Genomic DNA, 14,481 nt, shown 5'->3' on the forward strand with positions numbered 1-14,481 from the left:
GTGTGGTGTCTCTCTCTCTCTCTCTCTGTGTGTGTGTCTGTGTGTGAGAGAGAAAGAGAGAGAGAGAGACAGAGAGAGAGAGAGAGAATATCATGTAGCTCTGGCTGCCTGTGTGTGTGTGTGTGTGTGTCTCATCATGTAGCTCTGGCTGTCCTGTGTGTGTGTGTGTGTGTGTGTGAGAGAGAGAGAGAGAGAGAGAGAGAGAGAGAGAGAGAGAGAGAGAGAGAGAGAATCTCATGTAGCTCTGGCTGTCCTGTGTGTCTCTGTGTGTATGTGTGTGTGAAAGAAAAAGAGAGAGAGAGGGAGAGAGAGGGAGAAAAAAGAGAGAGATACTATCTCATCATGTAGCTCTGGCTGTCGTGTGTGTTTGTGTGCGTGTGTAAGAGAGAGAGAAAGAGAAAGAGAGCGAGAGAGAGAATCTCATGTAGCTCTGGCTGTCCTGTATGTGTCTCTGTGTGTGTGTGTATGAGAGAGAGAGAGACAGAGACAAAGAGAATATCTTTTGTAGCTCTGGCTGCCTATGAGTGTGTATGTATATGTGTGTATGTATGTGTGTGTGTAACTGTATGTCTCATCATGTAGCTCTGGCTGTCCTGTGTGTATGTGTGTGTATGAAAGAGAGAAAGAGACAAAAAGAGGACAGAGAGAGACAGAGAGAGAGAGTATCTCATGTATCTCTGGCTGTTCTGTGTGTGTGTGTGTGTGTGTGTGTGTGTGTGTGAGAGAGAGAGAGAGAGAGAGAGAGAGAGAGAGAGAATATCTGATGTAGCTCTATCTGCCTGTGTGTGTATGTATGTGTGTGTGTATGAGACAGTATCTCGTCACGTAGCTCCTACTGTCCTGAAAGTCACTCCTGTTACTCCCGTTGACCAGGCTACTAGCATACTTGTGATTTTTACAAAACTCAAAATATTGCTAGGAAATCATGTATGATTGCTTTTATCTTGCATACATATTTGATTTGACATCTCAGTTTAGGAATTTACCGGAATACCTAAAAGTGTAGGATACATTAACTATATAAAGCAAAAACCTATTAAAAACACAGTCCATGGTTGGCCATATAACACCGCTGCTGGAGTGCTTGCATCCATGAAGTTGGATCCCCGGCCTGGCATAAATTAGGTGTGTGTGTGTGTGTGTGTGGCAGTGCAGGCCTGTAATCATAGCACTTAGGAGGTGGCAGCATGGAGAATCAGAAATTCCAGGTCATTCTTGACAACATAATGAGTTTGAGGCCATGCTGGGCTACGGAACACCCAAAGAATTCTACAATAGTTTGTTTTACCACCTACATTCAAAGTGTTTTTCTGGAGAAAGAAGTTACAAACAATCCATGTGTTAACACAAGGAATTGAAGTTTGGCCTATACTTAATAAGAGTTATGGCTGTCACAAGTCATGTTTACCGGCATTGTTAAAGCAGTAGCAATGCTATCCAACTGCTTCTGCCACCACCACTTGCAGTGTTCCTATGTTCAATTTAGATGCCATTACACCACAGAACCGCTGTTCATTTACTGTAAGACTGCTTTCGTGGGCAATGACAAGTTTTTGAAGAAGATACATCTGTTAACGTTTCAAGATACCTCCACAACTTTGGCTTCTCCGTTTTCAGCATTGTCCATGTTGCGCGCCTCCTGAACATCTTGGGGCTTGCTTTCAGGAACTGTTACGGCACCTGTATCCTTGTTTTCTTCCACTGCAACATTTGTGGCCTTCATTTTCTGTCCAGCAACACAAAAATCATAAAAACCCACAATTTAGCTGCCATGTTAATTAAACCACTAAAGTTACATTAGAGCTGATAAAATAACTTACGGAGAGTTTTAGAATACTACACATACATCTGATAAAAAGAAAATGAACGCATGAGTCTTTTGGTGTTACCCCGAAAGCAGTATTAAAAATAAATTCTGTTACCCTGATGTAAATGAAAGAAATCTGCTTTTATGTTGACTGCAATGAGAAATAACAAGTTAGTGTTCACCGAGGTCCAATTCCCAGCATCAGGTTAGACCAATAAATTGAATGTCTCTTACCAAAGTCAGTTTATTGCTGTCTTGTCTAATCATTAGCAATAGGGTTGTGTTGGTTATAAAGTCTCCATTGGTAGTAATTAAGAGAAATGTCATGTTAGTAAGAACATCATCTTCGACACATCTAGAGGAGACCATCATGGGATGCAGCTGTTCTAACCGCTATATGTGTAAGCTATCTAGTTCCTTGATATTTTTTTTTTTTGGGTTTGGCTATGAAAAAGTTCTTTGCTTAAGTGTATACACAGCAGGAAGATCATTTATTTAAGATGCCAGAGAAATCTACTTGAACCCGAGGTCTTCCAGTTATCTAATGTTTTCTTGAGGAAAGGTATGACTCTTTCAGATTCTGCTTTCATATATGAAAAGATAGTACCACCCACTATACAGGGGCACATTATAAGGGTCAATTGAGAAAAATGCCTATGGAATTGTGTTAGAAATTATATGCAGCACGACACAGAAAAGCTATTACTCTGTTAACCAATGAGAAACAGAGATTTGAGAAACAGAAACAATTTTCAAGTGTGTGATTACACTATACCCAACGTGATTTATTCCTATCCTTTTTCCCTTTCCTCCCTCTCAGTGCAACCCGCAGAAGAATAGTTCAACAGCTAGCGAGAGCACTGCATCAATGTGTAAGCTGACTGATCAAGATCATCAAAAAGCACTTAAGAATTTTTAAATGACAAATACCAAAAACAGCTTACAAAAATGATCATCGTTGGTTGTGCCTTCAGTCAGAAAATGGCAAGATCAATTCTTTCATTGTCCAGGGCAGAGAGAGCACAAACACGGTCCCCCCACTACCACAAAACATGCAGTCGTGTTTCCCAGACTCGGGGAAATGTCAGGGGTCAGCACATTAGGAGTGCTATGATGAGCCCCTTCCTGAGCAAACCACCTTAGTGATCATGGCATCTCCCCTGCCGGGTAAATATTCAAATATTCTTGTGGTGCGTTTTTTCTTTTTGTGGGGGAAGGATTTCTTTATATTCTATCGTCTAGGGAAGTCAGGGCAGAAACCTGGGACAGGTGCTGAAGCAGAAGCCAGGGAAGACAGTGTTTACTGGATGGCTCTCATCGAGTATTCTTTATAGTTTTACTCTTTTCTAATTTCTGTAATTCAACCAATTGTTAGGGAAAAATTGTGTAATAAAGCAATTAAAAGTTAACTTAATATTGATTTTATGTCTCTTTCAGCCTGTCATTAAGTATAACATCCAAGCACAGACGTCTATATAAAACCATCTGACTCAATTTAAAGCACTTCCTGAAGTAGGATCAAATATTAGTTGCTGCTATTATTATAAGGAACTATTGGGTTACTGCAGTTTATGGCCTTTGTTTCCCCAGGAATATTGGTATTTTAGCAAATAAATCTTAAAGGCATATACATTTAATGTGTCTACCTACCAACATTTTCTATTTTACATTTACAACATTGTGTTCTAACTACCAAATAAAAATGCTAAAACTCAGCTGCCAATCCCAAAACACAGACAAATGTTCACCACCCAGTATTGTATTTCTGGGTAAGCAAACTGAAGAAAACAAAAGGATCCATCGTGCGCACGTTTACAATTTATTCCTAAAAAACAAACAAACAAAACAAAACAAAACAAAAAAACACATTTTCTTCAATGTCAGAATTCTAATATTTACCCTTGGAGTTGATGCTCTTCTGGGTTTCAACTCTGGTATAAAGGGCACAGGCATCTGCATCAGAAAACACCATTATATAAGAAAAGAGAAGCCATATTAGAAGACAGCACTAGCAATGAAATCTATGAGCATGATTTAAACTAAGTACTAGGGACAAAAAAAAAAACCCTTTTCTTTAACGCATAAAGTTTCTCCCATAACCATTCCAAATAAGCCTTGAATTAAACAGTATTATGTAGGATTCCCTGATTCTAAAACCTCCATTACATGATATTTGGGCAGCATTTTACAAAGACCACTTACAGCAGACAGTCGGGCTGATCTTCTCTTTGGCTGGAAATGGAAAAAAAACAGTCAAAAGAATTATGAATGTACAAATCTGGAATTATTTTTATTGAGAAAATATTTGGTTTAACACTGTATAACTGTTGGTAGTAAGGAAGTGATTATAAATTTGGTCAGATACATCTGACCCCCTGGGGCCCTTTCCTATGGTAAAGAGAATAAAATCCATGACAAGCTTCTTTAACTGAACTAAATCAGCAAAGTTGCTGTTGAGTCAGGAGCACGTTTTAAAATGAACAGACCTTTCTGCTCGCCAACTGACCAAACAGAATTTAAGCCTAAGAAGGTGCTCTCTGGATCTTATATCATAACAAGCACAGTAGGACCCTAGATTCCAGAAAGTCTGCCATTTTTTATTAATGTACTTTTAAGAGAGCATTGGCACACACAACATTAGTACTCATTTGATATAAATATAATCACCAACATTAAATTTTACATAATTACATGTCTTTAGTTTCTAAAATGGGTGCATTTCTTTTCAGAGAAACTCACAAACTAAGGACACTCACCTCCTGGCTGGCATCGCTTGCAGCCTATGTAGAGGGAGAAAAATAAAAAAAAAAAAGATATAGGGTAATCAATATAAACCCGTAGATCAAAACATATAGCCGATGGATTAGAATTAGGACTTTAGCCACTTGTTACTTTTTCCCTGGGTTCCCGCTCCAGGCCACGTGTTGTTTTCTAGCAGCTAGCTATTCCACATCTGCTGTTTTGGTAACACGAAACGTGCACGAAGTTGCAAGTTCATACTCAAGACCCTTTTACAAAGAGTCAGTGTAACCTTTTTGTGTAAATAAGGTCTCTTAAAAACAAACCATTTTCATTTTGAAATCCACCTGCTCTAATGTTAAAGCCAAAACACAAGGGTTGGGGCGGGACGAACGAAGGCGGAGCTTCTTGCAATTTCCCTCTCTTGCCTTCTGTTTGCAGTGCAATTGTATCTATCTGACCTGCTCTGTTGATTATGGACTATTTTCCTCCCCAAATCCTGCATACAAAACAACAACCCCACCATACTTTCAAGAATGTCTTTGTTCTAACGTCAACGTTTTATTTGGAGAAGCAGGCGGAGGATTTTAAAACTTCCCGCCACTACCTGCTACAAGGTTGCTGTCAGCTCTGCAAAAAAGCAAGATCCATTGCACAAGCCGAAAAGAACACGGCGGGAGCCTCAGCGAAGGGGGTGGTGATTAGAAACAATTGCTTTCGGTATCAGAGTAGCCCTTTACCCTGGGAATTACCAGGCTATTATTTTACCGATTCATACAGCCCATAGCACTGAGGAATTCAGCCTCATTTCTATGTTCTAGGAATACGGAAGGCGGACGGATTCACAAGAAGATAAGAACAATTATAAGGCTTTTACATTAACACAGTGTTTTACGATTTCACCAAGCAATGAAACAGCACTCCATTTTACTTGTAAGAGACTCGGGAGGAAAAAAGGAAACACAAACACTGAGCGTCAACTTATTTCCTATCTATGCGGAGACAGGGATTTTGAAGTGAAGGTTTACAGGAGACCTGTAGCCCTTGGTAGCTCAGATCAACTCTCCAATGTCTAAAGTGAACAAATCTCACGGCGCCCCACCATCCAGCGCTGGCTGTAGTTTCTCGGACGCGGCTCTCTAATCACCTTTCCACCTTTAACTAGAGAGTTCCGAGAGTGCCAAATCTTTCAGATCTAAAGTTTCTAATTACAGCGGTGAATCTCTCCCTTCTCTAGGACAGTTTGAAGTCTGCGCCGCCTAATGGCACAGTATTACCATTGCATAGCCATCTGGCATGACAAGAAGTGGAGGAGGGAAGAGGGGGAAAAAAGGAAAAAAGAAAACGGAAAGAACAAAGGCAAAAAAATACAAGAGAAAGCTGGGGCTTTCGTTCTCCCAAACGAGACGGTTCCCAGAGAAAAACTGGAGGTAGAGGAGGAAGCTGGCGCTGGAAGTATGGTTGGGAGAAGAGTTCTCCAATAGGGTAAGCGGAGGAAGGGGGGTGGGGTAGGAAGCGACAGCACAGCGCTATGGCTGTTTGTAATTCAGCATGGAGACACCTCTCAAACGATTCTCTCCCTTAAACAAAACAAGCCAAAAGTGAACTACCAGTTGCACACGAGACCTTTCGAAACCAAACACAGACAGCTCGCTACCTTTCCCTCGCCTTCCATTCAAAACATCACAAAATCTAACTAGAAGCCAAAATGTTCCTTCAAAAAGATAGAAATCTCTGCCGTAGGAAATATGTATTTCGGCAGCTAATCTCCCGTCTATCTTCCCATTTCACTTACCTTTCTTTTGGGCATTGTTGCAGCTCTCCGCAGGAGATCCTTAGGCAGGAGGGAAAAATGCCGAGAGCAGTCTCCGTCTGACCGCTCCGCGAGCGACTGAGTTTTCAATGAACTAATTGCAGCACGATATGTTCTCGCGTCCCCCCTCCTCCTAAAAAAAATCTCTCGTTATTGGCAACATTAAACACGCCAAGACGCAACCAAACTACGTGAATGGCTAGCCGAAGGTTGGAGTGACAGACTGTCAGGCCAATCAGGGGAGGTGGCCGGTTCAGAAGGCGTGGCTCGCGAACTTGCCCGAAGCCCTCGTAAGCTGCCGGCTTTGACTGCCTCTGGGGTGCCGGAGTCCATGCACTTAGCAGACGCCTAGTGCTCCAACGTGACCAGCAGGAAATCCAGTTTTTTTTTTTTTTTTTGCCTTTTCACCCTTTTATGTTTTAACGACGAGCGAAAGCTCAAACAGTTGTTTTTTTCCACGTTCTCCAACCCCCACTCCTTCCTTCTTCGCACGGGGTGGCGGGCCCTTTTGAGACTGAATTGAGCCAGAGCTCTGGTCTTTCCCAGTTGGCAAGAGGGTGAGGTTGAAGTGACAGGAGCACCCGTTTAGAGATCAGAAAAAAAAAAAAAAAGAGTGGGAACGCTTCTGGTCGTGAGAACTTCCCGCCAAAGCTGAACTGGTCCCGGCTTTAGTAGGGTGCCAGAACTACGCTCCTCCCGCAGGTGGAGAGTAGCAATAAATGTGGGACCTGGAAGAGCAGGACGCTCCTGCAGGCCGCCTACCTTCTAAAAGAACCATTACCCCGGCTGGAGGGAGTCCACCAAAAATTGAATGGGGCCACGCGGGAAGCCTTTAATAGCAGATTTCTACCCGGAGGGAAATCATTGGCTTTAATGATTTTTAATTCAAAAGTGATATTTAAGATTATATACAAAGCAAAACAAAACCATTCCTTATCTTCATTACTGAAACTTGAGGTGTCGCCTTACTTTTATTTGATTTTGCTCACAGAAGTGCCCCCTAAACATATTCTAGTCTCAGGCAGTATTTAAATGGTAGTTTACTGTCTTGAGAATCTTCCATTTGTCTTCTGGTGTCAGAATCTGAGACCTTAAACGTTTGGAGAAAGTAAAGAATATAATGCCTAGAAATAATTCTGGTTAAAACAGAGTGCTGAGGGCTGCTAATTGTTACTGGAAGTAAGCAGGCAGGTCTCCGTCTTTCTGCAGCCTTTTTTCCCCCCCCAGACGTTCCCCTTGCCATTGTTAAAAGAGCTATTTGTATTTAAATGTGCTTCAACAACAGTCTACATTCCCTAAACTGAAAGGCTAATCAGGAAAGAAAATTAACCCTTTAAACAGTTACTTAAGAATTTAGACACTGGCCTGTGGTGCTAGCCTTTAATCCCAGCACTGGCAAGACAGAAGCAGGCCAATCTCTGTGAGATCAAGGCCAGCCTGGTCTATCTAGTGAAACCCGGTCTAGTTATTACCTGGTGATACCTCCAATTCTATTTATGCTCTCTTAGGTGAAAGAAAAAATAGACTGGGACTGGAGAGATGGCTCAGCAGTTAAGAGCCCCTGGCTGTTTTTCCAAAGGACAGAGATTCAATTTCCAGCACTCACAAGGCAGCTCACAACTGTCTGTAACTCCAAGATCTGACACCCTCACACAGACATACATGCAGGCAAAGCACCAATGCACACAATATAAAAAGAAATAAACGATATATTTTATTTATATGCAAGTATATTTTATTAACATAAAATAAATTAATATAAAATATATCATTAATATACATAAAGAAAGAACAGACTGTCCATTTAAAAGAATTCTAGCCAGGATTGGTGGTGGCAATGTAACAGTGAAATACTGAGATTCAAGCCATTCTAGGCTCCATAAACATTCTGCCACCAACCAACCAACCAAGTAAAAAACCAAAGACAACCAAACCAGCAGGACCGCTCTATGATCTGTTTAATCTAAACTGCACCCTGACGGAGCCTTTCATTTTGAGTTTTTGCCTCTTCTTCCCTAGCATTTGGCGTGTGGAGTTAAACAAACCACTTAGCACTAGGACCTACTGAACCTTCGCCCCCACCTTCCCATTGCATTCTCAGTCAACTAGACAAATCAGACAGGCGCATTTAAATGTGCTTCCTTCGCCTGCAGTTATGTGTCCTCTGACCAGGCTCTGGATGGGTTTCTGAGTTACCTTTATGGTGAAAGCGTTGTTGGAGGAACCTAGGTGTGTTTCAGTAATTTAATTTTTCTGAGAGAAAATTGGTTTCAATATATGAATTGTCTCATAAGGATAAGGGAAAAATGAAGAGAATGAAAACGTGTTAGCGCTGGAATGCATTCATTCAACAAATGCTTATTTACCATTATTTTGTGGGTAGGATTTTTGTTTTTGTAGAGTAGCTTATAAAAATGCAAACCCCTGTGGCATGCAAAGTTGCCTTGTAGAGTTTCTGCCCTTAAGGATTTTTATAGCTCTGTAGGATTGAGAAAACAGATGCATATGTATCTGCAAATCAAAGTTGCATGTATATATGAATGGTGAAGTTTATATTTAATAATACAGCGGGGGCGGTGGTGCAGAGTGGGGGTGGGGAGGCTCTGTTGAAATCTGAGGTATTTTGAAGAAGGCTTTTGTTGAAGAAGTATCGGGCTCTGAACCCTTGTGGAGATTGTTACACTGTAACAAATGCAGAGGCAGACAAAGTTTGTACTTGTTGAAAAAACACACTGCCCAGGGCCAGTAAATTGAAACAAATGGCCATAATGAGCTCGGGGAGGTAAATTTCAAACTGGAGACGAGGTGAAAAGCGCTTAGCAGTCAGTGAAATGTGTGGCCAACTCCAGGGTTTGTGTTTTCTGCTTTGGTCAGTCTTTTTCTCCTTGGCCCCCAATCTGTTCAAACTCTGATTTGCTCTTTCCCATTGCCTAAGTGAAGACCATCTGTCTAGTTCTTCACCCCACCCCCACCATTCTTTCTAGTAGTAAACAAGGTGGGTGTCCTTTGTACCAGCCAATTTACTGGAGCTCTTGGCCTTTGGGGCATTTTTACCTGAGTCTTAAGCAGCTACAAAATGTAGCAAATCGTGCACTCTCCCCAAGCAAGACTTGTTTACCAAAGTGTTTGCTAATCGTTTCAACCCCCCAAAGCCTACCCTCTTGCTCACGCCATATAATTTAGACTGAGCCACCATGTTGCATAAGCAAACCTGCTTTCTTCTCTTCTCTTCTTCTTCTTCTTCTTCTTCTCTTCTTCTTCTTCTCTTCTTCTTCTTCTTCTTCTTCTTCTTCTTCTTCTTCTTCTTCTTCTTCTTCTTCTTCTTCTTCTTCTTCTTCTCTCCTCCTCCTCCTCCTCCTCCTCCTCCTCCTCCTCCTCCTCCTCCTCCTCCTCCTCCTCCTCCTCTTCTTCTTCTTCTTTTTTTTTTTTTTATGAAATAGGGTATCACTATCACTATGTAGCTGACCCGGAGCTCTACTTACATGAAGCTGGTTTGGAACTCACAGAGCTCCATCTGCCTTTGCCTCCCAAGTGTTTGTACTAAAAGCATGAAACACCATACCTGGCCATGGCCAACACTGACTGGACATTGGCTCAAACTCGTGGTCTTGGAGATGGGCCTCATTCATGTACGGCAAGTGCTCTACCACTATGCGACCCCTCCAGCCCTCACACTTGTATATAATTATTTTTCTTGCCTAAACATTTTCAGCAATCAGATGCCAGGTATCTGCTAAAAAATTTATTATATTTACAAACTATTTTTCTAAAACTGATAAATTATTATAGAGTCAGAATTTTATCTTTATGTAATGGTCAATGTGAGACTTTTTAATGGATCACTTATTTTTAAAACTACACTAGCTTGTTTCTCTTTTTTAATAAAAGCTATGAATACTTATTGCCTGGCAATTATTCATAGAATAATGTTCCTTGGCTATTTAAGTATGCCTACTATGACTGTCACAATTTAGAGTAACTGTAGCATGTCCATTCAGTAACCAGTGGGAAATGGCATAGGAAGATGTAAAATTTACAGATTAAATATATCAACATTAAAAATGTTTGCCACGGAGAATATAAAATAAATATTATTAACATTATGTACTTATGAGAAAGGGGATGGGAGGGAGTTAAGAGGGACAAAAGGATCTTCAGATGTTCTGCATATTTAGTTTAAATTTTATATATGTATATATGTGATGCATAAAAATGCTCTTTATACACTATTTTACATGCAAGGGAATCACAAAAGTACTGATTCGTAATAAATATTATCTTTTCCTTGCTAAAATATCACTAGCTTTGGTGATACTTGGCTATCATTAATCATTCCTGCTATATGCTAAAAAGTGAAAAACATTTGGAAATTGCTTAAATTGTTATCACATAATAATGTAAATCCTACTATAACCAAAATAATGTTTTGAATATATTGGTTGGTGGTTTTATGATAAATTAAACATTAATCCTAAAAATAAATCTAATACATTAAAGACCCCATTTTTGAATTTAGTTAGATTACTGATTGCCCTTTCCTGAGACTGAATCTTGAAAGACTGAATTTTGAAAGACTAGAATCACGAGAACCTGAAGCTTCCATTCTCCAGGTTCAAGACTAATAAAACCCTGAATTCTGAGTGGTCCTAATATGATGGCTTTTCAAAGTGTACTTCTAGTGATAGAAAAAAGGAAAAGAAAATGATAGAAAAAATGCTTCTTATATCCAAATAAATGACATTTTAGACTTTCAAACATTAAAGCTTAGAAAAGACTAGAGATTTTCTAGTTCAATACTCTCGTAATACACATCAGTGAACTCAAGCCCAGACAGTTTAAATGACTTGCCTGGGGTCATCTATTAGAGGTGGAGCAGGTTTTTTTTTTTTTTTTTGCTTTTGTTTTGAAGATTTTATTTGTAGCTTTGATGTAGCAGTTAAACAAGTTCAACAGAAATGTTCGTGAGTTAGAAGACATGTTAGATAAACACAAAACTTGCTAAATCTCAGTGATCAGAGCTCAGGAATTACCTCTGCCCATTGTCACTTTTGATATGGTTTTCTGTTTGTTCACTGGATCCCTCATTCATCCATGATCCTGGAATTAAATCCTTTTATCAGGGTTTTTTTTTTTTTTTTTTTTTTTTTTTTTTTTTTTTTTTTTTTTTTTTTTTTTTTTGCTGGGCGGTGGTGGCTCACACCTTTAATCCCAGCACTTGGGAGGCAGAGGCAGGCAGATCTCTGTGAGTTCGAGGAAAGCCTGGTCTACAAAGAGCAAGTTCCAGAACAGGCTCCAAAGCTACAGAGAAACCCTGTCTCAAAAATAAATAAATAAAAAACAAAAAACAAAACAAGAAATCCTCTTATCAGTTTTTGACTGTTTCAAAAAAGGAGAAAACTTTAGGGATTTGATGTTCTTTCTCTTTCTCTCCTTCTCTCTGATAATCTCAGAGAATAAAGTTTTTTTTTAATTTATTTATTTATTATGGGCACAATATTCTGTTTGCATATATGCCTGCAGGCTACAAGAGGGGACCATACCTAATTACAGATGGTTGTGAGCCACCATATGGTTGCTGGGAATCGAACTCGAGTCCTTTGGAAGAGCAGGCGATGCTCTTAACCGCTGAGCCATCTCTCCAGCCCCCCTTTTTTCCCCCCACAAGACGGCGTGGGAGAGATACTCGGTTCCCACAAGCAGCACACACACAGACACGACACACGCACTCACGCGAGCGCGCTTTACACGATGAGCCACCCACACGATGAGCCACCGCGCAGCTCGCTGAGAATAAAGATTTTAGCCACTGAAATTGCCAAGCGCCTTTTCATATCTTCCTCTGTTATTTATCAGCAGAATGGTTTTTAAATACAACTGCACATGGCCTTTCTTACTGACCAGAAGTCACTTCAAGATTTCCAGCTTCTAGTAGGTATGCTCCTTTTGTTGAAATGAGTTTTGAACTTTCTTAATTCAGCTATAAAATCTTCTACTTTCCTTAAATTCATCTATTAGCCTACTTAAATATGCCACTATTTAATTTTTAAAATAATTATATTTACTTAAAGTGTACAACATAATGTTTATATGCAAATATACTAAAATGATTATTATAGTCAAACAAATTAACTCATCTATCAACAGGATAGGTGCCCTTTTCTGTGGGAAGAACACCTAAAACCTCATCTCCTAGTAATTTTCCAGCAAAGTTATTGAATTTTTCTATTAAGCTTTATGTTCATTTTAGTATAGGTAATATCTATGTTTTCTTGCATAAAATACAAGGTATTTTAAATCTTAATTTTGAAATGATTTACTTTCTGTCTTATCTTGTAGACATTAGTGCACAGCTTATAAAATACTAAGATGTTGGTTGAAGCTCTTCTATAAACTATGTAACTATTATGGCTCACTGAAGTAAGGCTATCTTTCAATAAATTATATTTTTGGCATTATGTCTTCTACTGTGTGTTAATGTTTCAAGCTTCTTCTGGCTCCTTAAAAGACATATCAGTGCAGATTACTCTTATGAAAGAACGAAAACAAATTGACAAATGCCCCTGGCTTCCTCTTTGAATATTTGAAAACAGGGCTTATTTTCAAGACAGGTTCTGCTTTTCAGAGCCTCAGACACCAGTGAGACCTGATTAGAAGCAATCTTTCTCCACGGAGAGAATGGTAGCCCATAGAATAGATTGCGTGTGTGAAATCAATGTCTTCTCTGAGAATAAATATTCAATCAAGTAACCTAATGCCATTTTAACTAGAGTCTAAAGTTAAATGCTGCTTGAAAAAGACATTCATAGTAATAGATTTTCTAACTTTGTGTCATGTGGTTTTTTTTCCCTCCTTTTCCAGTTTCTGGCATTGTAGCTACTGACTTAACAGATCATTTTTTAATCAAATCAAATGTAGCCCTATATGTTGTTTTGTTTTAAATTATTAAAAACACAATAGCCATAATTTGCAGGGTTTTTTTTATTTTTTACCAGTTTACATATACTTAAAATGGGCTAGGGTAAAGGTCAATCTAGGATTTCAAAAGTTCTTAACTTATAAAGATAGACACCAATGATGCCATATAACACAAGTGCATTTTAAGAAAGTCTCTGCAGTTTAGAATACTGTGCATTATTTGGTAAGTTGACTATGTTCCAGTGGAAGGCCACACACCCTAGAATATCTGGGCAGCACAAACTGACCTTGATACAGGAAAAAAAGGACACAAAGTTGAGGAGGAAAGGAAAAGGATCTGGGAAGAGGTGAGCAAAGGAGGGTGAATATAATGATTTAATTTATGCAATTCTCAAAAAAGAATATATATTCATAATATATAAGCAAGTTCTCCAGAGTTTCCAATCAAAGGGGAAGTGCATCAAAAGAGAAAGCGACATCCATCAGAAAATAATCCCCGAATAAACTGACCTCCTAAGGGAAATTTGGGAGAGCAAACAGGGCTCATTTAGTATAAAGTGGCTTCTTTGAAAGCATGGGAACTTGGGTTCTGTTCCCTGGCACCCACGTGAGATCCAGACACATTAGTGCTCACTCGTAACCACAACACTCAAGGCACTGGTTGGGAGAGACAGACAGATCTCTGAAACTCATTGATTGGCCACTGGAGTGGAACTGAGGCTCCAGATTCAGTGAGAGAATCTGTTTCAAAAAGGAAGGTACACATTCCCGCAGCAGGTGGTCCTGGCTTGTAAGAGAGCTAGTTAGAGTTAAGGGTGAACCTGTGACCCAGCAAGCAGCATTTCTCCATATTTTCTCCTCATTGGTGGGAGCCTAAGATCCTTCTCTTCTTAAACTGATGGACTATAACCTGTAAAGGGAAAGAAACCCTTTCCTCCCCTGAACGAAAGTAAGGTACAAAGAGATGAATGACAATATCCGACATCAGGCTCTGGCCTTTACACGCACACACACCTCTCTCACACACACACAAATAATAATCAAATTTTTACCTTTTGTAGCTGTAAGTATTCTGGACCACTGAGGTAAGGTTGTCTTTAAAGAAAGTATATTTTGGCATTATATGTTTTAATGTGGTTTAGTGTTTCAGGCTTCTTCTGGCTCCTTAGAAGACTCGTCAATGCAGGCTATTCTTATTTTTAAAAAA

At 39.7% G+C, this 14,481-nt stretch overlaps 1 protein-coding gene and 1 non-coding gene across 2 annotated transcripts in view; both read right to left on the reverse strand.

The window, feature by feature from the left end:
* The window catches only part of Hmgn5 (high mobility group nucleosome binding domain 5), a 9,138-nt gene extending 2,637 nt beyond the window's left edge, over positions 1-6,501 (reverse strand). Inside the window, exons 1-5 of the mRNA XM_038316634.1 lie at positions 6,342-6,501; positions 4,564-4,587; positions 4,010-4,039; positions 3,707-3,760; positions 1,589-1,726 (exon numbers count right to left, since the gene is read on the reverse strand). Coding sequence (XP_038172562.1) covers positions 1,589-1,726; positions 3,707-3,760; positions 4,010-4,039; positions 4,564-4,587; positions 6,342-6,356 — 261 coding nt within the window. The 5' untranslated portion in view covers positions 6,357-6,501. The remainder of the gene's footprint in view (positions 1-1,588; positions 1,727-3,706; positions 3,761-4,009; positions 4,040-4,563; positions 4,588-6,341) is intronic.
* Positions 2,819-2,982, reverse strand: LOC119805659. The gene has a single exon (XR_005283967.1). It is a non-coding gene; the product is annotated as a U1 spliceosomal RNA (small nuclear RNA).
* Positions 6,502-14,481: the final 7,980 nt, after the last annotated feature.

Source organism: Arvicola amphibius, chromosome X (assembly GCF_903992535.2).
Source record: "Arvicola amphibius chromosome X, mArvAmp1.2, whole genome shotgun sequence".
In the NCBI taxonomy this organism is placed as follows: Eukaryota; Metazoa; Chordata; class Mammalia; order Rodentia; family Cricetidae; genus Arvicola; species Arvicola amphibius.